The sequence below is a fragment of the Malus sylvestris genome, chromosome 15, assembly GCF_916048215.2.
Source record: "Malus sylvestris chromosome 15, drMalSylv7.2, whole genome shotgun sequence".
Lineage (NCBI taxonomy): Eukaryota > Viridiplantae > Streptophyta > Magnoliopsida > Rosales > Rosaceae > Malus > Malus sylvestris.
In genome coordinates, this window is record NC_062274.1 from 23,744,744 (window position 1) to 23,770,419 (window position 25,676).

A 25,676-nucleotide genomic window follows, 5' to 3' on the forward strand; every position below is an offset into this window, starting at 1 on the left:
GTCAAGGGTTCCAAATATTGAATGATAGATAGTGTTCAACATCAATACCCAATCAGCGATGATGTCTCATTTTAGTACGTTGTGGCAGTGTAATAGGCACATAGATAACACAAGCAAAAACTCGTAGATGTATAATGCTTGGCTGGTTTCCAAACATGAGTTGTACTAAGAAGTATTGATGGTTGGTAACATGTCTCATCCGAACTTAATAATGCGTCATGTAAAATGACATGTCCCCATGTAGAAAATTGGCAATTTCGTTTTCATGAGCAGAGCGCGGGAAATCAATTTCATTCGCTTAATAAAGGCTTCTGCTAAACCATTTTGAGTATGGACATAAGGAACTTCTGGTCCTTATTTAATAGTCTGTAAACTGAGACTCTTATGGCTTTTATTACAATTAAGTTAAGGCACTGCGGCACTTCAAACTTACGGTACTCATCAAGGAATTTCATGTCCTGATCTTCAGGATCAAAGGACTTCATGCCTGATCTTTTTGTATGATGGAACTTCGGGTCCTATCATTTTATGTGATGAGGGTCAAGAAACTGCAGGTTCTGATCTAATCAAGGAACTCTGGGTCCTTTTTATACTCATTGTAACAAAAGATAAGTACAATAAATAAATTAAAGCAATAGACGGTAATTCCAGCCATAATGAATAAATTGCATTTAAGTAAATAAAGCTTGTGACAAGGGCTTTGATTCAGCACCATTCACATAAATATCAAAGCTTTAAAGCAAAGGGTAATAATTCTACCCACTATAAATAAATTGCTTTAAATAAATAGAACTTGTGACATGGGCTTTAAACCAACACCATGCACATAAATAAATATATAATTTTATTATTTCTTTTCATAATGGTGATGGTCTCATCAACTTCCCACTATCAACTTTATTATTTCTTCCCTTCACTTCTGTCGGGGCACCCATCCAAATTGTCCTTATTTTATTAATGTTTTCATTTCACAACAACAAGTCCTTTTAGTTACTCAGGAAGTAAAAGTAACAATAAGTTCCAATTGGTGTTCCTCCTCCGGTGAGTTTCGAAAAAGTCGAAACGGTTCCCATAAGTTTTAGAGTCAAGAGTGTCTGCAACTTATGAGAAGATCAAACCGTTAGATTTAGTTCAAATTTTAGTATGATATGGATAAGAGGATACCAAACAACTTTCGTGAAGAAACAATTTCGATTTGAGCTACAGAAATAGAGTTATGGTACTCATAAGGTGGCTGTCCAGTTTTCTGCGGAAATTGGAAACTGGTTTAGTATTTCAGACATCTGCAACGATCGCACCGTTAAAGTTTTCTGCAATTTTGATATGTTTTAGATACTGAGTGGATGAACAACTTTCAAGAAGAAAGTATTTTAATCCGAGGTCCGCAAGTTGGAGTTCAGAGGCTGTTTACATGCCTGTCAAATTCTTTACGAATTTTGAGTATGTACTCTTTTGCTTCTGCAAAGGATGATATACAGTCATACAACAATATATATAGTTGCTTCAAGTAAATCAATTGTACTGAGATTTGAAGATGAAATGAAAATTGTTTCTTATCTGTGAGATTCCAGCTGAAGGAGGTGAACAGGATTTGTGGCGTTGTGCTTTCCACTGACATGAGAGCTTCTCGTGCTGATAACGTGTTGTAAAATCGACTGTGGGTGCAGTGGAATAAATGAAACAAGACACAAAATTTACGAGGTTCCTCTATAGTCAGTGTGACTGGAGTACGTCCTCGGGGCAGCATTGGTGCTTTCATTATAATTTGAAATAATAGGAGTACAAAGATAACTCTCTCTATTATCTCCTCTTATCTTCCTCTATTTTCTCTCTTCCTCTTCCTTCTCTCTCTTCCTCTTCCTTCCTTCCTCTCTTTCTTTCCCGTGAACCCTTCAAATCTATCTATCCCTTTGTTGTGTTTCATAAGGCTTGTTTTTATACAAGTAAATCACATGCTAAATAGTGGAAGGGCAACTTGCCCATTATTTGAGTGGACATCCATTTCTACAACACTCAAAGAGTTTTTAAGTTGGCCTTGGTTTCCTTTGTTTAGTGTTTCTTGAATGTTAACCCCACTATGATTAACGATTAAAAACTTGCGGTTTTTTTTATGTCTCTACATTGGTGATTCAACACTATTTTTTAATTAAAAAACCAATGAAAACACTTAGTTTATTGCTTTGCAATTTGATTAAGGTGTGTGTGTGATATATTTTATTTTATTTCAACATATATCTTATCCTTGTTATCCGTCATGAATACGTAAAAGATTTTTATCTCTTTAACACATTGGGTTTAAACTCAATGCACATCTAGAAATGATTCTTGATGAAAAAAAAAATTAGTATCATATGCCTAGAATATCTTAATTTCTTGGTATTCAAATCATATCTTATAAGATCTTTATTGTGTTGTATATTATTGTATGGCATCCGTATCTTCTAGAGGTTTGGTATGAATAAATATTCAATATCGATATGCCAACAAATAACTTTGATATAGATATAAGAAAACGGCTCGCATCCTTCTTTTATTTTATTTGTAGAGACGAATTAGGCGAGATTAGCTCTTCATCAACAATCATGTGCGAGGCACCAATCCTCCCCTAAAGGAGAAATGACCGTTGCACCCAGAAACCCTCCGTCCGTCCCCTCTCTACTAGATTTTATTAATAATATGAAGAAAAAAATAGAAAAGTAATACAAGCGGGAACTAGGCCAATATCCGCTAAAAACAACTTTTTGAAGCCAAACCCTAATAAGAAGTAGAAAACTGCTTGAAACAAGAAAACCCAATTACCAAAAAAAAAAAAAAGGTAAAACCTATCCTAACAAAATCGAAAATTGGGGCAAAGAGAAAGATTATGATGATACGCAGCAATAGCACAAGGAGGACAAGAGTCTCACCAATAAACCCCAGGATGGTCCACTCCAAAATTTACCAAACAGTCAGCCACCTGATTCCCTTCACGAAAAATATGTGTAACTCTTATGCACATAGAAGAGAGCAACGCTCAACAATTCAACCAAAGAACCCTCAAACGCCAGGGAACACGATTATTAGAAGCAGAAATGAAAAGAACAGCCAAGGATGAATCACACTCAATCCAAAGGGAATGTCAACCCTTCTCCTAAGCTAAGTTTACCGCATGCATTACAGCATGCAATTCAGCTTCAAAAGAGGTAGCCACCCCTAATGAAGTCACAAAACACCCTACGCATGAACCAAAATGATCACGAAAGATACTGCTAATACTAGCCAATCCCGATGATCCACGAGCTGCACCATCGGTATTCACCTTGACCCAATCTACAGAAGGTGGTTTCCATAAAACTTCAATAACACAAGATGACTTGGCAAGACGACCAGACAAACCAATAGCACGAAGAATACAAAGCTCTTCCACAAACGAGGTGACTTGGCAGGACGACCAGACAAACAATGATTCATTCTTTCATATTAGTTTATCACAATTTGACGCATGTATAAAATTGAGTCATTAAAAACACAAAAGAAAATTGTGTATACATTTAATTATAATTTATTTGTAAAAATGAATGTTTTCTTGCAGGCAAATAGTAAGTATTTCATTACATACAGTATACACCCCATGAAAGTTGAAAGAGGAATGTTTGTTCAAAAATAATGGATGCCTTTTGAAGGAGTTTTTATTAGGTTTTAATTTATGATCGTTTCCAAGATGCAGGATATCGACGAGGTAAAACTTTCTTCAAGACATGAATGCACAACGCAACATGAATGAAAAAAAACTTTTGTTTGGACTCGATCTCGATGGGATTCTTAATAGGTGGAATTCATTTTTGCATCCCTTAATGGGATCATGTCAGAATTATAGATCAAATTTCATCTATAAATAATCATTTACATGATTCTCATGCATTGCAATGGTGTTCTGCATTATTATTAGTATTGGCATTGTTGTTGGGAGAAAAATAAATAAAAATAGAATAAAAAGCTTAAGGTGTTTTGCAGCGGTCGGAAATTTTGAGTTTGATTCTCTTAAATTTTAATCAAATTTATGATTTACATAAATTTGATTCTTATTAAAACGATTGTCACAGTTATTAAACTCAACTGTTACAAAAAACAGTGCAAAATCAAAATAAGACAACCAAAATCCTATCGTGCAAGTCGTAGTGGCCCGTGTGGAAGGTGTTTAGTGTTGGAGAATAGAGTCATACATCAAAAACTTCTTAAAATAAATTACAGTTTAATTAAATGGTTTCACTTCTAATTGCGTCACTGTCTTTTGTTATAAAATACAATACCTGCAGATTGTACAAGTAGTTAATAGTAAGGACATTGACCCAATTTGAAATCTTAACATTTGGATGATGATAGAAATATATAGCATCCTAGTTTTCTAGCAAAGCTGAAAGCACACATACAAATGAAACGAGACAATTGATAAGCATACAGCTCCGTTGGATTCCCCTCTCCTCAATAGCAGAGAGTCATGGACATGGTGCAGTGTGCACAAAGCTCTAGAACGTGCCTCACTACACAAGACCCAATTTGCAATATTCTAGTTTACTTTTTCAACTTTGGACTGATTATATTGACTACAAACCAAAGTTAAGGAAAAAAACAAAATGTCAAAAAGAAAAAAAAAAATGTTATGCATTTCAACTTGTAGTGTGTTTGGGTAGGTGTAGCTTCGAAAAGTGATTAATAACAAGCTTTAAGCTTGAAACAAATTTATATGTGATGTAAATAAAGACAATGCAAGATCATCTCTCGAGCGCAACTTATAGCTTTCGTGGTTGCGATCGTATTTTATTTAATCTCAAATTCTAGAGTGGTGATTGTTGTTCAAATAGAGATGATGGTGTTTGTGGTTTGTGCGCTCGACAATATATTATAAGTAGGAAACACGATATTTGTCGGACAAGACTCATAACAAGGTTTCTTTGCCAGCTATTAGAAGATCGGTAAACGTTAGTGCGGTATTTTCCTTGTGGAGCCTCTATGCTAGTTCTCAAGTTTACAATTTTTAGTCCTTGTGACTAGGATTAGGGTTTAGGATTAAGGGTCCTCCATGATTGAAGAATCATAAAACAATTTTATGTGCTTGTAATTGTAGGATTGTGATGTTATTTTGACATGTGTAGTCTCTTGAATTATTTTAAGAGGCATGTTTAACAAGTCGGTCGTATATACATTTTGACTATTTTTAATGGAATTTCTTTTGATAAAACAAAATAACATTTGAATATTATTATAGTAGTAAATTCTAAAAGTATTACACATAAACGTTGTAGTCCACTCCTTTTTTTTTAGTATATCGATATTTTTACATTAGGGGGAGGGAGAGTTCGGCTAAACCACACAATGGGCACCCTAATTTAGTATCAAATTCGTCATCCACGAGATTTAAACCTAAGACCTCTCACTTCTAAGCGAAAATGAATATCACCAGATCGTAGTACTGAGTAGCTAGCCCACACCTATCAAAACACCTAAAAACGTTTACCACATAACTTGTCTTCCACGTACTCATAAAAAACACTCGATACTTTCAAGCTACAATTATATACACCATCGTGAGTGTAACGGGCAATAATTCTCACTATATTTCAAAATTTTAAATTTGACCCAAAATTACAAAATACAAAAAGGACCGTTACTTAGGCTTGAAATCAAGGTAAATCTTTGACATGGTTGGAATTTGATGGTTTTTCATGACTTTTGGTGTGTTTGTTGCACCGGACTGTCTCGGACTGGACTAGTTTCAGGGACTAAGTTGGACTGGCTTAGACTAGACTAAGCTAAACTAGTTTAGTGAAGCGTTTGATGCAGTGTCAGACTAAGTCACATACTACATATTTTTTTGCCATTTTTAATTTCTTTTTGCCTTAAAAATTAATAATTAAAGGACAGTGAAGTCTTGGAAATGAATGGACGTAAGCAAATTTTCTTTCCACTTCCTTTACCCTGCTGCGTTTCTCTTCTCCATCATTTTCCCTCCATCAAATAATGCATCAATCTCTTACTTTTCTTGTTTAATTAAGAGAATTTGTTGGTTAACCATTCGCGAAGCCTTCAGAGATTCCAAAAAGAAAGGCAAGCCTTCCAGTAACCAATTAAACTTGTAAATGGATTTACAAAAATTCAAAACAAAAATCAATTGGGTAAATCCCAAAAAAAATAAAAAAATAAAAAAAACTCATAAACCAAAAAAAAAAAAAAAAGGCAAAAACCCAGAACAAAAATCAATTTACTGAGATTGCGAAGCAGTCATGAGGAGATGACCTTGTCGATGAGGAGGCAAGCCTTCGGCAAAGCCAAAATCAATTGCTTCAAAGCCATAACCATGGCAATAGCGAAGCAGCAAAAAAGAAAAGAAGATGACGGAGATGACCCAGTCGACGAGGTCATCGTCGGAGATGAAGAAGTCGACGAGTTCGTCGTCAAAGATGAACCCGAAGCTTATGCTGTCGAAATCGAGGTCGGGGAGTTGATTAGAGCAGGACGAAGAAGTTCTTAGCTAGTCCGATGGTTTTTGGGGGGACACGCTAAGAACGGCTAGTGAGGTTGTTAGTGAAAGCTAGTCCTGGCTAATCTCATTAATCGTCAATCAAGTAAACAATAAATAACAGCTCTTTAAAATTAAGTTTTAAAAATAAGTTACGGCTATATTTCAAAAATAGGTCGTTTAACTATGAAAAAAATATATCATTGGACTTTAATAATTATTATCTTAGGCTATTATCGTATCTAACATTATTAATACTTGTTAGGTATCTGGTTTTTAACACAATTTAATTCCCTAAAATATTTCTCATTAACATTGATAGTTGTCAAGAAACTACGTGCCAAATATTACCATATTGCTCGAATATATAATTGAATATCAGAGTGCGCAACGAACAAGATTAACAAAATAATAAGAATATTATTAAACAAACTGAGAATGCCAAAACGCCTACAAAACCCTAAGAGACTACATTGTGACCAACTTATTCTCAAACTAAATTACAAGCTCTATTATATATAGTGAAACTAAAGCAAAATCATAATCCTTAAAGGATATAGAAAACTCTAATAAACCCTAAATCCTAACCCTTAAAGGATATGGAAAATTCTAATACGCTTGTCCCACAAGAAAACCATAAACAAAAAATAAACTAATAACTAATTTTCCAACACCCCCCGTCAAACTCATGGCGGTACACGTCATGAGTTTGCCAACAAGTAGATGCGGATGCAAGACTCCAAATTTCAATGCTAGTGCCAATACCAATGCCAATACCAATGTCGATGCCGATGTCAATGCCAATACCAATGCCGATGCCGATACCGATGCCGATGCCAACTTCCGAACAAACAAACAAAAAATCCAACCAAACTTTTTTTTTTCTCTTTGCCCGCATGGGCCTCAAACAAGCAACCAATTTTTTCTTGTTTCTTCCTTCTTTTTTTTTTACTCCCCTTTTTTTCCTTCTTTTTTCATTCCATTCTACTTTTTCCTCTTTTTTCCTTTGCAGCAATACAGACTTGCGGATACTCCTGCAGGCTGCGGCGTTCAAAGGTGTAGAAGCAGAGTCACGGGACAAAAAACGAACGAACAATTTTTTTCTTCTTGCAAACAATCAATACCAACTAATAATTTGAACACGAACGACAACGGAAACAAGCAAACAGATACCAACCCGAAGCAGATTAAATCCCGAAGGATCAAACCTGCTCTAATACCAAGTTGAATATCAGAGTGCGCAACGAACAAGATTAACAAAATAATAAGAATATTATTAAACAAACTGAGAATGCCAAAACAGCTACAAAACCCTAAGAGACTACATTGTGACTAACTTATTCTCAAACTAAATTACAAGCTCTATTATATATAGTGAAAACTAAAGCAAAATCCTAATCCTTAAAGGATATAGAAAACTCTAATAAACCCTAAATCCTAACCCTTAAAGGATATGGAAAATTCTAATATCCTTGTCCCACAAAAAAACCATAAACAAAAAATAAACTAATAACTAATTTTCCCTCGATGTTTTTCTGCATGCTTCCTACGAAAAGAAAAAAGGGTTAAAGTGCTTTAGATAATGCCCAACTAAGTAAGTGCAAAATGATGTGCCTCAAAGCACAAGAACACCAACTTTGCCAAAAGTGGGATTAGCTAGGATCTTTACTTGCAAGTAATGAGTAAAAATGATGATCTCCTTTTCTTTTGGGGTGTGATATCTACACACCCCATTTTACTTCTCACACACCTTTTTAATTTTCGACTGTCGGATCGAATGAATTGAAGAAAATCAAGAGATGTGTGAGAAGTAAAATGGGATGTGTGGATAGCACACCCCTTTCTTTTTTTCATATGAGTGCTTTTGCATGTATATTTACGTGGGATATTTTCAACCCCTCATCCCTTTTTTAGGTATTGGATTCTCTTCATGTCTTGCTTCAATGTTCTTGTACTTGTGCATTAAAAGCTTATTTTCCCCTCTTCTTCTTTAATTTATATAAGAGGGAGATTCGAATTTATGTGTAAAGGTATCGAACACACTGTCATAAACTAACTGATGGCTAGTTAGAGCTTTTGGTTTAGTGCTTTGTATACTTTAAATTCCGAAAATTCATTTCAAGCTTGTATTAGGAAAATCAAAATGATAATTTTGCACTTTAAAAAAGTAATTAAGCACCACACAAGTTTTTTTTCTTTTCAATCCTTTATTTTTTTTAATTTGAAAAAGAGGACCAGCTAGTAGCCTCATCATGACAGCCCACCCTTTCGTCTTCCGAGGGCCGAGAAGACATACAAAGACATTTCAGCCTCCCTCTAGGCATCATCATGTGATACACAAGTGCCAGGAGTCGAATTCAGGACTTGCCAAATGGAATACAAGCTTAACATTTATCTCCAACCATTGGACCAGTTGATGATGGTCTTTTCCGATCCTTTGTACATGTACATATTTTGAGAGCAAGATGACATTGTTGAAATGGGAACTAATAGCTCCCAAATGGAAATTCATACTTAAAACTATCACGTGGAGTTTGATATCTATCATGTGGAAAGATTAATTTTGCCTAAAGTTGGCTTAGTATCCAATGAATCTGATAATTACATCTACATTCCACTTTTCCACTTGATAAGCATTTGACTTTTTCCTTTTGAGCTTTGTAGCATTAAAGTGCTTTCTAAAGCCAGCAAGGCTCAACTCCATGGTCTACTTAGAACCTATTGTGCGGCACAATTTGTGCCCAACTTGAATAGAGGCAGAGGGGGCAAAAAGCTAGAAGAAAGTCAAAATTTTGAGTGTAATTAAAAGTATATTCCCTTTATTTATCTCTTTTCAAAACGTGATCACTTAATGAGAAGGATGAAGAGAGGGAATGTACTCCTGAGTACACAGTAGAATCTCTCAAGTGGAAATAGGGGTGGAATTTTTTCCCGAAAATCCCGAACCGTCCCGATCCCGTCCCGAAATTAGCCCGAAAAATTCCCGAACCGAATTTCCCGAAACATTTGGTACCCGAAACCGATCCCGACCCGAAAGTTTCGGTTTGGGATTCGGCCACACCTTTGAAAGCTTTCGGGAATCCCGAACCGAACCGAATATTATATATATTTATTTATTTATTTATTTTTAATTTTTAATTAGAAATTACTTGAACCGTTGGATTTGTTAAAATCAAATCCAACCGTCCATAGTTAGGTCATTTGTTTGTTAGGTATCACTGTATCAGACTCTCTCAGTCGCTCTCGCTCTCTCACCTCACTGGCCTCACTCTCACAGTCACTCTCACTCTCACAGTCACTCTCACAGTCCCCCCGCTCCACTCCTCCGTCGAATCCACGCCGCTCCTCATCGTCCATCACTCCATTGACTCACGCCGCTCCACTCCTCTGTCGAATCCATGCCGGTCCTCGTCGTCGATTGACTCACGCCGCTTCTCCATGGACTGACGCTTCTCCATCGACTCACACTCACACACTCGAATCTGACACCAATCGAGTCCCAAAATCCAGGTTAGTAGGCCTAGAAGCTTTCCCAGTACTTACTGAAAGTACCTGTTCATCATCATGAACTTCTCTTCACGGAATTTGTTGATTGAATTCTCCCTCCTGTGTAGGGCCTCCACTAGAAGAAGGCCTCAAGGTCTTCCCTGATTGACTTGTGGGGTTCACCGAAGGTGCTACATCATTTCTTCGAGCAGTGTGGGTGGACTGAGATCTTTGGGTAGCTGCTGCACCCTTAGCTGATGATTGCAATTGGGCACCTCTCTTATTTCCTTCTTTCCCAACCTTGCAAGCTTCTTTCCCTCCTTTGCAAGCTTCTCTTCTTTCCAGAGCATTGTAACTAACAGAGCCAACAAAAGGTATATCATCTATACACACAATTTCCCCCTAATTTCTTTGAAATAGCCGAAGGGCCAAGGAACTAGCAAACTGTCTTGAGTTAAATATTTCATCGGTTCGGTCCCGAAGTTTCCCGAAAATCCCGAAACACATTCGGGAATCCCGAATTTCGGGATTCCAATAGTTTTGGTTCGGTTTCTGGATATAAAATCCCATCCCGAAATGTTTTGGTTTGGGAATCGAGTTAGGGGTTTCGGTTCGGGATCCCGACCCGAACCAGCCCTAAGTGGAAATGAGATCATCTTCTTAATAATGGGTTGTCAATTAAAAGCCAAGCTAATCGTAGGTTCTTCTCCATCAAAACAATAAGGTCATTATGCTCATTACCAAGGTATAAAATATTGATGACATCGGAAATATCGGTAGTCCAAAAACACAGAAATATCGATGGAAATATCGGGATATTATCGATATCGATAAAAATTGAATAAAAACCAAGGAAATTGTAAGAAAAACTTGGAAATTTTTATTGAAACTTTGCAGGATGTTTATTTAGTCAATTATCTATTAATTTATCATAAAAAATTGGAAGGAAATGCATTACATGATGGATTTAACTGATTTAAGTTGATTCTATAGCAAGCTGGCAAACATTGTGAATGTAGAAAATATGTAGTAATTAATGAAAGAAGTTTAAATACACCATAATCATTTATATATAATGAATTAGTACAATATTTTACACTTTATACATTGCATGGTAAGATACATGAGTGACTTAGTACCACATAGAGTTCCTATGAAGTTCAAAATTTTCACTATCTTCATCATCTCTATGTGTAGAGTACGTGTATTGTGAAGAGTAGTCAGCAACCATGGCAATGGTTTTCAAGAACCAAAACCCAAAAGTCAATAGGAAACCGAATACTTCGGTATTTTTCGGGATGGTTTTGGTTTGGGATTTTTCGGTTTGGGTTTGGGACTTTTTCGATTTGGTTTGGGATTTTCGGGAATTTTTTCCAGCCCTACCATGTAAGTGACCAAATAAAAAATAGAAAAATTAAAAACCACATGCCATTGACTAAGTAATTAATTGACACAATTTAAAATATAATACCACAAAAAATTTGGAATATGTGCAAATTTGTTTCTTGTAAAAAGAATTCAAAACAAAACCATATATATAAATATTTTAGCGTATTATCACAAAAACATAAGTGATATAGTGGTTAAGGCCTTAAGGAGTCAAATGGGAGGGGTTTGAATCCCTCTATGCTCAAAATTGAGATTTTTTAAAAATCTTCAAGTATTTTTGAATTTTATATCGCGATATTATAGTTATAGCTAATATAATATCGCGATATTTTGACGAAAACTCATTGGATAACTAAAAATCTTCAAGTATTTTTTAATTTTATATCGCGATATTATAGTTATAGCTAATATAATATCGCGATATTTTGACGAAAACTCATTGGATAACCATTAAAATATCGGTATTTTTGAATTTTATATCGCGATATTATAGTTATAGCTAATATAATATCGCGATATTTTGACGAAAACTCATTGGATAACTAAAAATCTTCAAGTATTTTTGAATTTTATATCGCGATATTATAGTTATAGCTAATATAATATCGCGATATTTTGACGAAAACTCATTGGATAACCATTAAAATATCGGTAACTCAAAAAAAACGAAAATTCGCCGATATTTTGGTCCTTGCTCATTACTAAAGTTGCTAAAGAGATGAAATATAACCAAGGTATATTTTTTTTATCAGAGATTGAGTCGATCATCAAAAGAAGAATTATGCCTAAAATTAGGATACAATCTTAGAAAATAAAACTTCCATCGAACAAATGAATGGCGTTCATAAAAATTCTCGTAGAATCAAGAGAAGTTTTCATTCTGTACATGCTAGATCATGAATTAGTAACTACATCCAATCTCCAAAAAAAAAAAAAACCAATTCTGTCGAACTTACTGTTTTTCGAATGAAATTTTTATAGAATCCCCATGAACAGGACCAAACCTTATTCTATGGCATTGACACGAGTTTTATACATCCGGTCTCTAAAATAATGGTCCACTATTAATAGAAAACGAGCTTTTTACGTGCCAAGCTGAATATTACTATTTAGAATTAGCAGAAATTTCCATATCAGTGTCGTAAATACCATGTAATTCGATAAATGAGGGAAGCAAAGTAACAATTGCCACTATGTGGAGAATGGAGCTCATTAAATTAAAACTGTCTCAAATGTCATGACCTACAATTTACTGGTTCATAACAAAACAGGTCTTACAGAATTCAAAAGTTGGAAACCACTGTCACTAACATACACAAAAACATGGTTTCTTGCAACACACGCAATTCTGTCACACTAACCAAAATACCCGACTCAATAATCCTTGCCGAAACAAATCATACAGATTAGAGTCTCGCAGCAATACTCTCTCAGCTACCTAGACTGACACCAAGAGTGTTTGCATCCACAAAATGTCGTAATTGCTAGTTTTGAACATCATGGCTGCGGCCCTTACGCGTTGACCTTACGCCTCTGCCTCAATCTTCCACCAATGCTGTCTGGACTTGGTTCAGCAAGAACATGCTTCTTCTTGAGCTTTGATCTTGGGCCCAATGCAGGACTGTTATCTAGAATTTCCACTTTTGCCTCTTGTATTTCATCATCACTAAGCTTGTTTCCTTTCCTGCGTCTCTGCCTCAGTCTTCCACCAATACTATCAGTGCTCGGTTCAATATCCAGAGCAGGCTTCATTTTAGACTTTGAGCTAGTTTCCAATGCATTACTGCTATCACCAAGTTTCATATCCATCAAGGGCATTGTATTCTCTTTCTCACCTTGACGATCATCTCTGCCACTTTCAGATTGAAGCTTTGACAATCCAAGGTGGTCACCAACCTTGTGGTCGACCTCAGACAATCCAAAATTTTCAGACTGCTGTACCATATCTGAAAAGGACAATACCCTCTCAGCAGAAGTTTGATTGTTAATATCTAGATTTGTGCTGCTCTTGATTTCATTCTCCTTCTCAGTCTTAAACTCGTCATCTCCTTCTTGCCCAACCAGAGGTTTTATTGCTCCAATATCATTGTCGTCCTTGACAATTTCTTCACATGATGCATCTACATCTGGGAATTGCAATGACCTCTTTGCAGAAACTGGATTGGTGGTTTCCAGATTTTCTCCTGAATTTGTCTGTCCCCGTTGGGTGTGAATGAGATAGTGTGCAACTGATTTGAAACCTAGTTGCGATATCTGGAAGACAAAATAAATCTTAGCTCCAATAAACGCCAGGGGGGCAAAAGAGAGAGATTAAAAAAAAATAAAAATGTCCCATGGTTTTGAAAGGAACCTTCTTGTAGAGGATGCCAGTAGGAGGCCACCCTTTTTTCGTCCGACAAAAACTACAGTTGCAGATTCCACGGCAGACAGGGCAAATCCAATCTGGATTCTGATTGGCTTCAATTACATGTTCCCCATATCTGCTCCCAATAAATAAATAAGTATGAACATTGGATTAACACTTTAATACATATGCGTCAACCACTACAAAAGGAGGTTAGGTAGCCTTCTTACGAAGCATAAAGGATAATTCATACAAGCCAACCGTGTACAACATATGTGAGGCAAACCTTACGAGACGTGTGAAGTTCAACTGACGAAATTTTGTTAACCAGCCACTATTTTCCTTTCCTTTTGGGGCTTTGAGAGGAATGACTATGCAATATATTAATCATCAAAACTATAACATTTAAAATTGACCTTCATTGGAATTCGCCAGTCTGCAATCGTAGTATTATAAGGAACTTCTCTATGTATAGTTGACAAAATTAAAAATCATGCCACTACAGCCTAAGCTCCACCCAGCTTGTTCCATTCCCATAAAATGCAAGGAAATTGATATAACGTTTGTAAGACAAGCATCACAGAGGTCAGCATGTCGCAATTCACATAAAAGAAAAAAATATCACAATTCACATAAAAGGAAAAAATGGAGTCTACATATCAACTTCAAATTAGGGACAGCATAAGAGGGAACCCTGTTGTCAAAATAAGCAGGTTGTAAAGTTTGACAATCAAAGCAAGTGCCCCAGAGGAGCATTCTAGGATTCTACGGTTATTAACCACTTTGCAACATCACACCAATCTGCCTAATGTTTACAACGCAATGGTACCAAACTGAGAGAGTGACAGTAGATGGTATGGCAGAGAAGACATTTTTAAGACTATACAGTTTACCTCATGTACAAACAATCACCACAAAACTGTCCTTGGAGCCTGTTGCATTGGTTACATTGAGTATGATGACCCAGAGTTTTCTGCCTGTTAAAAAATGAAATTCAATCCGTGCAAATGTATTAAGCCAAAGGGCACTAATCCAGAAAGACCTATATGACAACACTTTCCAAGACACAATATATAGCAAAAAATGATACCGAAATTATTGAGGGTGGACGGCGTTCATTAGTACTGTCACTATAATACTCCATATTCATAAAACCTTGTCCTCCACTCTAATTAATCATATTTTAAATATCCAAAACACTTATTTCTCTCTCTCTATTTATTTTTTCCTAAGCATATCATTCTCTCCGCCTTTAAAGGTCATTCAGTTTTACATAAGGCTACATTTTGGCAGCAAAGGGTATACCTGCATTGATGGCAAGTCTTTCCTCTAACCGGGTCATAAATCCGTTTTCCATCTTTTCCATAACCATCCACAAACAGAGTCCAGGTCTTATCAGTGTTGCCTAACAGCTTCTCATGCTCCTCCGTGTAAATCTCCGGCCTTTCACCCTCCTCCAGCATAATACCCTTCATGTACGAAGCGTCATCCTTCTTCGACACATGCACCTCCGCGTAGCTCACTGGTGTAGCATTCTTCAATCTAAACCCATAAACCAAATCACAGAGAAAGCAAAACAAATTACCTCCAGTAAAAGTTTGGAGCAAAAGCAACTGACCACATTCTCCAAAATCAAGTACTAAAAAGCATTCACAATCAGAAACAGCTTCAAACCCACCAGAATCACAAGCCCGGTCGATTAAAGATTCATTCTTTAAAGCAAAAATGTGTGTAATTTGTTAAAATTTGAAAACCCATCAAACATTCAAAGCCAGAAACAGTCTAAAATACACCATATTCAACGACCATTTGTTTAAATGTTCTAATTTCTAAGGACAGACGTTTATAATCCAAGAAATTAACAGAGGGGGAATGGAAATATTACCTAGAAGAACGACGAGTGGGTCCTAGCGTCCGAATGGAAGGGGGCCCAGACGGCGTCGTACAGCGGTTGGAGTAGCTCTTTGCTGTTGATCTCTTCGAGTGAATGTTAGATTTGAGCTGAAGAGAGATGTCAACGATGCCGAGCTTTTGCATTCTTTCGCGGTTTTCTCTGATTCGATCTTCTCTGGACTGCTCGTACAATGACTTGGGGGTTTGGAGGTGCTCATTGTTGCTTCTAGGGTTAGGGTTTGCTGAGGATTCCAGGGCAACGGTCTTCTTTCCCAGAGTAGGCATTGTGAACTCTCTCTCTCTCTCTCTCTCTCTCTCTCGGAATCTGACAAGTCTCTGTGGGTGTGGGTGTGGGTGATTTGAATTTATATCTCTCTCTTGGATTCTAAGTGGCAGTGGGTGATTTGAATCCTGCGCTTCCAACGGTCGAATTTTGAGCCCGAATTGTGGATTTTCCCTTATTTGCAGCAAGGGAGAGAGACTAGGGGGGCGCAACTTTTCAATTTCCATTTGAGGGGGGAAGCCCGGGATTTATATTTTTCTATTTCCATTTTTTTGCACGTGAAATCTCATCTTCTTTATTGGTTAATGGGGATTATATGATTAATTTGATTATCTTTTTGTTTTCAAATTTCGTTGTTAATTTTTAATATTTAATGTTATTTAAAACTTGAATTGGTTACCAAAAAATGAAAATCGGTTAGTAATAAGTTTTAGGTAACTAATTTAAGTTTTGTTACTAAACTCGGTTTCTCGACTCTTATTGCCAGTCGCTGACCTAATTCAAACTTCATCCGTCAAAATGCTATAAACTCTTTGTAACATGCACTTTTTTTTTTACCTTAATTCATATTTTGACTCCAAGAGAAGTTTCATTTCCAAGTTTAATACCAAACAATAATTTTTTTTTAATTTGAAAACTAAAACGTTTATCAATCCGGTCCTTACATTTTTTATTTCCCATCTACATTTGGTTTGATTTGTACCTAAATAAGGAATAGATGCTTTTGTCTGAAAAATCATCGTGTACTTCTCTCTTTTATTTTTCTAGCACTAATAAAGAGCGTATGATGACCTTTTAGAGTCCAAATAGCAACATTTGAAAAAAATTAATAAATCCACAATTTAATGTGCTCACTTGAACATGTAACATCTAACAACTGCTGAATCTTAGATTCTGAAACCACGGGAATCCCTTGTAGTATGGATGGATCTCAATTATCGAATCTTGGATTCAAGGTCTTAAAAGTTTCAACTATGAGGTTTGAGTTCCTGGTCGCATGCCAATATATGGTTACTACCATATCATGCAGATCATGAGTTCTCGAGCACTACACTTTACTTGGCTTTCTTAATAGGCTAAGATATATCCTACACACGCCCTTTATTGAGATACTTATCATGTTAATTAATGATTTTATTTTATTGTACATATCACTCGATATATTATGTTGTATTAACAAGTTTTTTTTTTTTGAACAAACGATATTATCTACGCTAATGGGGAATGAGTGGGCTTAGTCTTATAATGGATTAGCAATAATTTGGTTCAAATTCACCTTTAACGAGAACCGAACCTAAAACCTCTTACTTACAAGTGAAGAGGAATACTACTAGACCATAATACTAAATGGCATATTAACCAGATTTTTGTTATTCTAAATAAAAATTAAGAGCATTTCCACTGCAAAGACTCAAATCTTATATTTGAGTCCAAATATAAGGCAAGGTATCTCTAATGCACATGAGACTTAAAATTATTTATGGGCTTTAAGGCAAAGAGAGACCCAAATTTTGGTTATAATATTAGATTTTGAGTCCAAGATTTTCTCCTCTTACGCAAAGACTTAAATTTCAAAACTCAAAATAAATCTTACATTTGAGTCCCTGCATTATGAAAACAAAAAAATTAAATAAATCCACCATCTTTTCGGGACAAAAGGCCCTAAGTTATGGAGGGTAAATTCAGACATGTATTGAGATTGGTTGTCAAAATGTGGAGGTTGAATCCGACTCCCTAATGCTTATTCGAATGATCAATAAGGAATATGCAATTGATGCTACTTTGAAATGTTTTATTTATGATATTGGATTGTTGGTAACTCAGCTAGGGTGAGGTTTATGTTAGTGAAGAGGAATGGAAATGTCGCTGCTCATGTTAATGCCTCATATGTTGCCTCACATGGAGGTAATTTTCAGTGGGATGCCTTGGGTCTGAAGTTTTTATTTAATATTTTAGCAGAAGATGTAAACGTTTCTATTCGTATCTAATAAAGTTTACTTTTTGACAAAAAACAAAAATCAGATTAAAATTTTTGTTTTGGTATGGGCAGCTCTTTGTTTTCGCTTTTAATTTGGGCTTTTGTTAAGTGCAGTTTCCTTGGGCAATTACTTTTCTGACCCAAAAATAAAAGAAAGTTCGATTTTGTTCTCGAAATTAGAAATGTTGTCAATTGTCAGCCATCTCTACCAAATTTTATTGGACAGAACACTATCGTGGACAACTTGGACAGAACACTATCGTGAACAACTTCTATATAATTACGTAGTGGGGGTATTTTTGTTCATCACAATAAATTATGGAATATATTTATTATACACTTAATTATCTGTTACGTGTCATTTCACTTAATTTTGATTATTTTTTTTAAATTAAAAAATAATATTTAATGTGAAAGTTAACCAAAATTAGTTGAAATGACACGTGACACATGTATAATGATAATAGGACTGAGGGTGAGTGAGGATACGTTTGGGTTCTTTTTTTTTTTTTCTTTGGTCAAAAGGTAGGTTTTGGGTCTAAATTTTCCAATATATAGATTAATCAAATCTGGTTTACAGTCTGACATAGTGACTAAGTGCATGCGGATGGATAATTAAATCTATAAATTAAATAGCAATAATAGTTCAGCTCCTACCAAACATAACCTATAAGATGCTCCTCTGTGACGTGAGTGAGTCATTATTTGCATGGCTGCAGAAGCAACCCAAAAGGTTCTTAACACGTTGAGAAAATCCCACCAATCTTGATCAACTACCCTCATCAAAATACGTGTTCATAGACTGGCAGGACATTATCTCTTAAAAAAAGGTCACACCAAATGCAGCAGCGGCTGGAAAATTAAAACAATCTAAATCTTACAAGTTTTCACCAATGGCTTCCTTTAGCTTCTCTCGTGAACAAGAAGCTGCTGCATATATACGTAGTTTTTAGAACTTTGGTTTTCATATCATCAACTCTGTGAAGCATCAAAACTGCAAGGCCATGGAGTATAATTCTTGCACTGCGGCCTGCGTAGGGTTTGTTCTTTTGCTCGTTTTTAATCAGAGTTATTTGGGAAATGCTGCTAATCAAGGTCAAGGGTTAGGAGCTTCTTTTATTTTTGGTGATTCTCTGGTTGATGCTGGAAACAATAATTATTTACCAACGTTGTCCAAGGCGAATATGGTTCCAAACGGGATCGATTTTAAAGCATCTGGAGGAAAACCTACCGGAAGGTTTACCAATGGTAGAACCATTGGTGATATAGTTGGTAATAACCTCTTCCCCAATATAATCCAGTCTCGCGTGCGTACCAGAAAAATTTACATATCTGATGTTGTATACTCTTCTGTTTCTATCTTGTTCATCGCATGAGAAAAAAGGGGTGTATAACATGATGTATTATTTTTTATCGACTGTAGAAGATGATATAAACTTGAGATACTAATCAATCACTTAGTGGAAAAGGAAGTGATCGAGCGATGACATTTTCCAGCGTTGTGAAATAGTTTTTAACTTTGGGTGTGTTATTTTGTTTATGCAGGAGAAGAATTGGGGCAACCAAACTATGCACTCCCATATTTGTCACCAAATGCCACAGGAAAAGCCCTATTGGTTGGGGTGAATTATGCATCAGGAGGAGCAGGGATTTTGAATGCAACAGGAAGAATATTTGTAATTAGCTAGCTCACATTCCTCTGTGGATTTCCCCTTTTTTTTTGAATTTTTTTTTTTCAAGTTTAATCATATGTACTTACTTAACAGATGTTTTATCTAAAATACAAACGATTTATTCATAAATCATTGCAGATTAATAGGGTGGGAATGGATATCCAAGTCGATTTTTTCAACCAGACAAGGAAGCAGATTGACAAGGTATTGGGCCCATCAAAGGCAAAAGAGTACATTATGAAAAGATCCATTTTTTCAATCACAGCTGGGTCCAATGACTTTTTGAACAATTATCTCCTACCAGTCCTCTCCATTGGAACAAGAATTTCCCAGAGCCCAGACGCTTTTATTGATGATTTGATCTCTCACTTCAGAGTCCAACTTACTGTACGTATATATAGTTATATTTAAAGTTTTATAGGATATTCTAACCTACTATAATTTACTGGAAGGGATATTCAAATCTGGTGTAAACAGGCGGTCACACTTTTGTTACCTAACCTGCATCTGTACATGCATATTTAAGTTAATCCACTACTATTTTTCTTGATTAATTGGGTTCTTAATCACGGTTATTGAAATTGCTTTGTGCAGAGACTTTATCAATTGGATGCTCGAAAATTTGTGATTGGAAGTGTTGGACCTATTGGCTGCATACCATACCAAAAGACCATAAATCAACTGAATCCAGACCAGTGTGTGGAGTTGCCAAATAAGCTAGCTCTTCAGTACAATGGCCGGTTGAAGGGCTTGCTTGCTGAACTGAATAAGAACCTTCCAGGTTCAACATTTGTTTATGCAAACGTGTATGATCTAGTGATGGACGTCATTACGAATTATGAAAAATATGGTAAGCCCAAATTACTATTATCGCGCGCGTACATACACATATATAATCATGAGTATGCCGAGAAGAAAATCAAAACTAATTTCAAATGTAGTATATTAATCAATAACTTCCATGAAAATGTTTTATTGTTAGACTGAGTCTTCACCAGCATATATGGTTGACATGATATGATATCCCGAAGCTCCGGGTATTTTATACATCAAGGTTTTTGACTAATCAAAGATCTAATGACCAAGATGTATCAACTAAAAATCCATGTATATAAGATATCCCGAAGCTTAGTAGAATTTTTGCCCTACCATTTAGCTATATAATTGCCATGCATTAATATTCACCTGCATGATCATTCTGCAGACTTTTGCATCAGAGGGCCTGAACTTGATATTAGTGTTTGAAGAATTGAGGAGTATAAATCTTGGTTTCTTTGATATTAGTTGAAACGCTATACAACAATAAGAAATTTTTCATTGTGATCGGAACACGACTGGTATATTACGTGTTTCTATATAAGTGGTGGGAAATTTTATTTTTAAAATTATTAACTTTTTAAAACACATATCTCATAATTTGTATAGTAACATGTGGTGTACCATCCTGTATACCAGTCATACTGAAAAATCTCTCACAACAATAAAGGGACATTAAATTATTAATAGCCTACTGTTAGTTTAATTAATTGATAAAAAATGTCTTAATATCATGATGGAGCATTGGTCCCTGAAATTTGATCCAATCGGAGCTTCAGTTTCCTAAACTATTAATTCGTGAGTATTGGTCTGTGTCACAATGTGAAGCATGGTCATTTTGAGTAACTCCGTTAGTGTCAATATTGCAATTTTCTCTAATATTAATGATATCATTAGATGATGTTTGGTGAAAGTTGATTAATTTGATGGATATATATGCAGGATTTACAACAGCAAGTGTAGCATGCTGTGGAAATGGTGGCCAATACGCAGGTATAATTCCATGTGGTCCACAATCCAGTCTCTGCGAGGATCGGTTGATGCATGTTTTCTGGGATCCCTACCATCCAAGTGATTCTGCCAACCTTATAATCGCCAAAAAATTGCTCGATGGAGACACAAAAATAATTTATCCAATGAATCTCAGACAACTTCGAGACCATGGATTAGGGTAACTTAATGTAATGGTGGGATATGAATGTACTACTATATCGTGCATGAATGCCTTTATTTTGTAAACTGGTGTAACAAATGCTAGCCTTTTTTCAAATAATATTAAGCTATATTTTGTTCGGAAGATTTGGATGCTTTGGGTTTAAGATTTTTATTTAATTTTGGTTAGATGAACTCTTAACACACAAGTAATTGCGTTTGTTTGGGAATACAGAACAATGTAGGTAACCCTTGAGAGTTGATAATTATTCAAGTGGCGAGAGAAGACTGACAATTCGTTAGGATTCTGACGGATTCATAGTTCGATATGCCTTCCAATGTAACAAAGAAAATAACAAGATCGTGGAAGTATTATTTGGTTCTCCAGTCAAATATTCTTTGCAACCAAATCACTTATGGCATGTTTACGTAATGGGAATAGAAGGAAGGGAATGGGAATTGCACTACTTTCAAGGGATTCCGGTGTTTACCAACACAGGCGGAATGAAAGTGTCGATAGGGCCCATCTAAAATGGGGAATCAAGTTACTGATTTTCCTGGAATCGGACTACCGAACAATAGGTGGTATTCGGACTCCAAAGAAAGCATCCATCTGGAATCAACTTTTTTTGCCCAATATACCCTTATCTCCTTCTTCCTTCAACCTCTGTCTTTGCTCTCTCTATCAAAGGAAGATTTAGCAGGTTTCATGGCCTGTGGGATTATGGTTTCATGACCAAAATTAGAAGGGAAGAAGATGAGGATTTTGGAATTTCAATTTTGATCATTCGTCGGCAACGACTAAAATCACTTTGATGCATCCCGAACTCGATCTGGTGTATCAGTGGCGATCCAAATTAAACATTTACAAAATCAAGAACAGATGAAGAGAGAGGAATTTGTAGAGGTGGGAGAGAGAACAAAGGGAGGCAACTGGTGGTGATTGGAAAGGCTGTGGCTATGGGGTAAGGAAAAGAGATGGGGTAGGACAGATGTTCACGATAAAAATGAAAAGAATGGAGAAGATAGACATGGGGCAGGAGAGGGTCTCAATAAAAAATGAAAAAAAAAAAACTGAAAATATGACTTTAGCCTCTGAAACTCAAGTTTCTTTACATAAAACCCAATATTGTCTTTTTATCTAAATAAAACCCAATGACTAGGCTCCACATAAGTAAATTCATCAATTTTGTTTGCCTTTACACATTTTGTATTTTTCAGATGCCTAAAATACCCCTAATTACAATTTTAATGTAGACATTTAATTCTATGCAAATTTGAAGGGGGAGATTAATGGAAAAAAATGCATTAATTTAAAATCATTGCATATCAATATATCCTAACAAATTGTGTGACGACCCATCCCTAATTTTCCTATATAATTTCTCCCCGAGTATGTATATTGATATTGTCTTTTTATCTAAATAAAACCCAATGACTAGGCTCCACATAAGTAAATTCATCAATTTTGTTTGCCTTTACACATTTTGTATTTTTCAGATGCCTAAAATACCCCTATTTACAATTTTAATGTAGACATTTAATTCTATGCAAATTTGAAGGGAGAGATTAATGGAAAAAAATGCATTAATTTAAAATCATTGCATATCAATATATCCTAACAAATTGTGTGACGACTTGTCCCTAATTTTCCTATATAATTTCTCCCCGAGTATGTATATTGACTGTTATACCCTTATTGGCGAGTGACGTGGATGTATTCTTATAGCTTTTATTTTATTTCTCGTTATCGCATTTAAATGGTACACATTGTTACAAGTGTACGTAAATTTTATCAATACGAAAATACTATTCCGGATAGATTTTCGATATTCTTTTCAGTAGAAAATCTAAAAATCTATCCCTATATACCCTTTTAGCCATCCTGTGCACCCTCCTCCATTATTTCACTCTCTCACCAATCTCATTTCTCCCTCATTTCTGTCCACCAATCAGAATCATAAAAAGGGATTCTCTCTCTCTTCTTTCTCTCTCTCCTGTATACTCTATTTCTCTGCAAAACCCTCAAACGAGCTTCAAACCTCTCAGATCGAACCCAAGAACCACACCATTATGCTCCTCTCATCTTCATAATCACAACCATGCTCTTGAAACCTGGTTTAGACGAGTTTTGACTCGTTAACTCGTGAGGTCCGAATTCAGGCACACTGAGTTCGACGTGTTTTCAAACAAGTTAGGATGTTTTGAAATTTGGGAAAGCTTCTACATGAAATTTTAAGGGCCTTAGGCTTTCTTTGGAAGAAGGTCGACGTGAAACGACCAAGTTTCGAAGAGTTCACTTTTGGCCGGAACTTTTGAGGTTTTTTTCGGCGACCTCCGTCCACTTTTTGGACTCCAAACAAGTATAACACGATTCTACTCTTCACTAGCTTCGAATCCATATAAAGTACGTAAAAAATGATTGAGAAATGAAGGAGAATAGTGAATTTGAAATTTTTCCAGAAATCTAGCGAAAAATCGAGTTACAGACGGCAGCGGACAGCAAGGGCAATCGGAGAAGGTGACGGAATATTCCTGACGGCATCAGGTAACGTCGTTAACTTCTGTTAGCTTTTAACAAAATATTCCTTGGAATATTCCTGATGGACGTCAGGCACTGGCCTGCGTGTCTAGCTGTGCCCTTGACGGTGCGTGGGGGAGTGTGAGCCGTCCAAATTATTTTTTTTTTAATTTGGGGATGTTCGTGATGTCGAGTAGGTCACGATGGTTTATTTAAACCCTAGGTTTGAGCAAACTATGGGGGTTTTATTTAGGTTTCTGTATATGTGCTTTAATTTATTTTATTTTAGTTATTTCACATATAGGGGAAACGTATCCCGAGGACGTTCGAGGCCAAGCTAGGCTCAGGGGTTACGACCCAGAGACGTACTTGTGAGTAGGCAGTTTATTTTTATATCTATACGTATTTATAGTTTCCAGAATTGCATAAATGCATTACTTTGTGTATATATTGCCAAATAATTGATAACTGTGATATAATTGTGATAAATGCTGCTATATGGTTAAGATATTACTGTCATGGCATTCATACATATTTGTACATGTTCATCTTGCAGCACTCTGGTGTTAGTACTCGCCCTAGGGCCAAGGCTAGTCCTTCACGTGTATGTTCACTTTGCACCATTCGCTCGCCTTGGATCCAAGTTAGGTGCCTGTCATGTCAGGTAGATTGCATTAGGCAATCTGACTTGTATGTGACATGCTTCTGCACCAGTCTTCACATGATCGTAGTACTAGAGCGTATTGATTACACCCAGTCTTGTTTGTGTCAGAAATTATATGTTCGAACTCGTGTGTCAGCTTAGATGGATGAGCACTTAGTTATACTTGATTATATTATTGTGGCATTCGAGACATCATGACTCAGCATATTCTGGTTATAATACTATTATGATATTGTTGTTTTATTGTTTACATACTTACGTACTATGTTTTAAGGAAACTATACTTGTTTTACTGTAAGGGGTTAGTATATTCGAAAATAAAGGATTTCGTTTAAGCATTGTTTTGCTAACCCACTCAACTTTGTTTTTCGCCCTTCCAGGACCTAGATAGCTTTACTCCTTGTGGCACTCGAGGAATCTCGGTAGTTCTAACATTCTCTTTTGTTTAGACGTACGAACTTATCACGGTTATGTAACAAGTGTACTTAGTTACTTTTACTACACTTCTGTAGTCTCACTATCTATTACACTCTGAATAATTTTAGTGGGTTCTTCTCACGATTGCGCACTCTTTCACTATTTAGTATACCTATTTCTAAGTAGTTTTAGTTTTATTCACTTTTTGCATCACTTACCCTTATGATTACGTCACCTCACAGTGATGTCAAATTGTATGTTAAGGCAAAAAAGAACTAATAATGTTATACTTTCCTTAATATTTCGTAATTGTTTTTCAAATTTGCATAAAATTAGACAATTTTAATTTAATTTTTCTTACCAAATGAAAATATAAAAGAGCACTATAAAACAATTTACCTATATTTAAAAAATATAGGTAAATTATTTGGACATATGTATTAGTAATAAATTTGCCTTGTGTATGTAATGATACATGCAAAATAATTTACCTATAAAATAAAAAATGTTATTTGATTCAAAATAAATTTATCTATATTTTATATAATAACATAGGTAAATTAT

The 25,676-nt window shown here is 35.8% G+C and overlaps 2 protein-coding genes across 2 annotated transcripts; one reads left to right on the plus strand and one right to left on the minus strand.

The window, feature by feature from the left end:
- Positions 1-12,565: 12,565 nt before the first annotated feature.
- LOC126603462 (uncharacterized) lies at positions 12,566-16,106 on the minus strand. The gene is made up of 5 exons (XM_050270312.1): positions 15,601-16,106; positions 15,021-15,257; positions 14,609-14,692; positions 13,722-13,851; positions 12,566-13,624 (listed from the first exon to the last, which is right to left on the minus strand). Exons 1-5 carry the CDS (start codon positions 15,891-15,893, stop codon positions 12,884-12,886), a joined length of 1,485 nt encoding a protein of 494 aa, XP_050126269.1. The 5' UTR covers positions 15,894-16,106; the 3' UTR covers positions 12,566-12,883.
- A 2,629-nt stretch (positions 16,107-18,735) lies between these two features.
- Positions 18,736-21,655, plus strand: LOC126603463 (GDSL esterase/lipase At2g23540-like). Its single transcript, XM_050270313.1, has 5 exons — positions 18,736-19,141; positions 19,415-19,545; positions 19,681-19,929; positions 20,137-20,392; positions 21,301-21,655. The coding sequence occupies exons 1-5, from the start codon at positions 18,874-18,876 to the stop codon at positions 21,531-21,533; spliced, it is 1,137 nt and encodes a 378-aa protein (XP_050126270.1). The 5' UTR covers positions 18,736-18,873; the 3' UTR covers positions 21,534-21,655.
- Positions 21,656-25,676: the final 4,021 nt, after the last annotated feature.

Bases quoted from the DNA above. Each gene is read 5' to 3' on its own strand.
- LOC126603462 (XM_050270312.1), bottom strand. From the start codon at position 15,893: ATGCCTACTCTGGGAAAGAAGACCGTTGCCCTGGAATCCTCAGCAAAC. The intron at 14,693-15,020 runs GTATACCCTTTG...ATTTTTTAACAG, and splicing joins AAGACTTGCCATCAATGCAG to GCAGAAAACTCTGGGTCATC. The intron at 13,852-14,608 runs GTAAACTGTATA...TATTGGGAGCAG, and splicing joins GGTGATTGTTTGTACATGAG to ATATGGGGAACATGTAATTG.
- LOC126603463 (XM_050270313.1), top strand. From the start codon at position 18,874: ATGGAGTATAATTCTTGCACTGCGGCCTGCGTAGGGTTTGTTCTTTTG. The intron at 19,142-19,414 runs GTAATAACCTCT...TTGTTTATGCAG, and splicing joins AACCATTGGTGATATAGTTG to GAGAAGAATTGGGGCAACCA. The intron at 20,393-21,300 runs GTAAGCCCAAAT...ATATATATGCAG, and splicing joins TACGAATTATGAAAAATATG to GATTTACAACAGCAAGTGTA.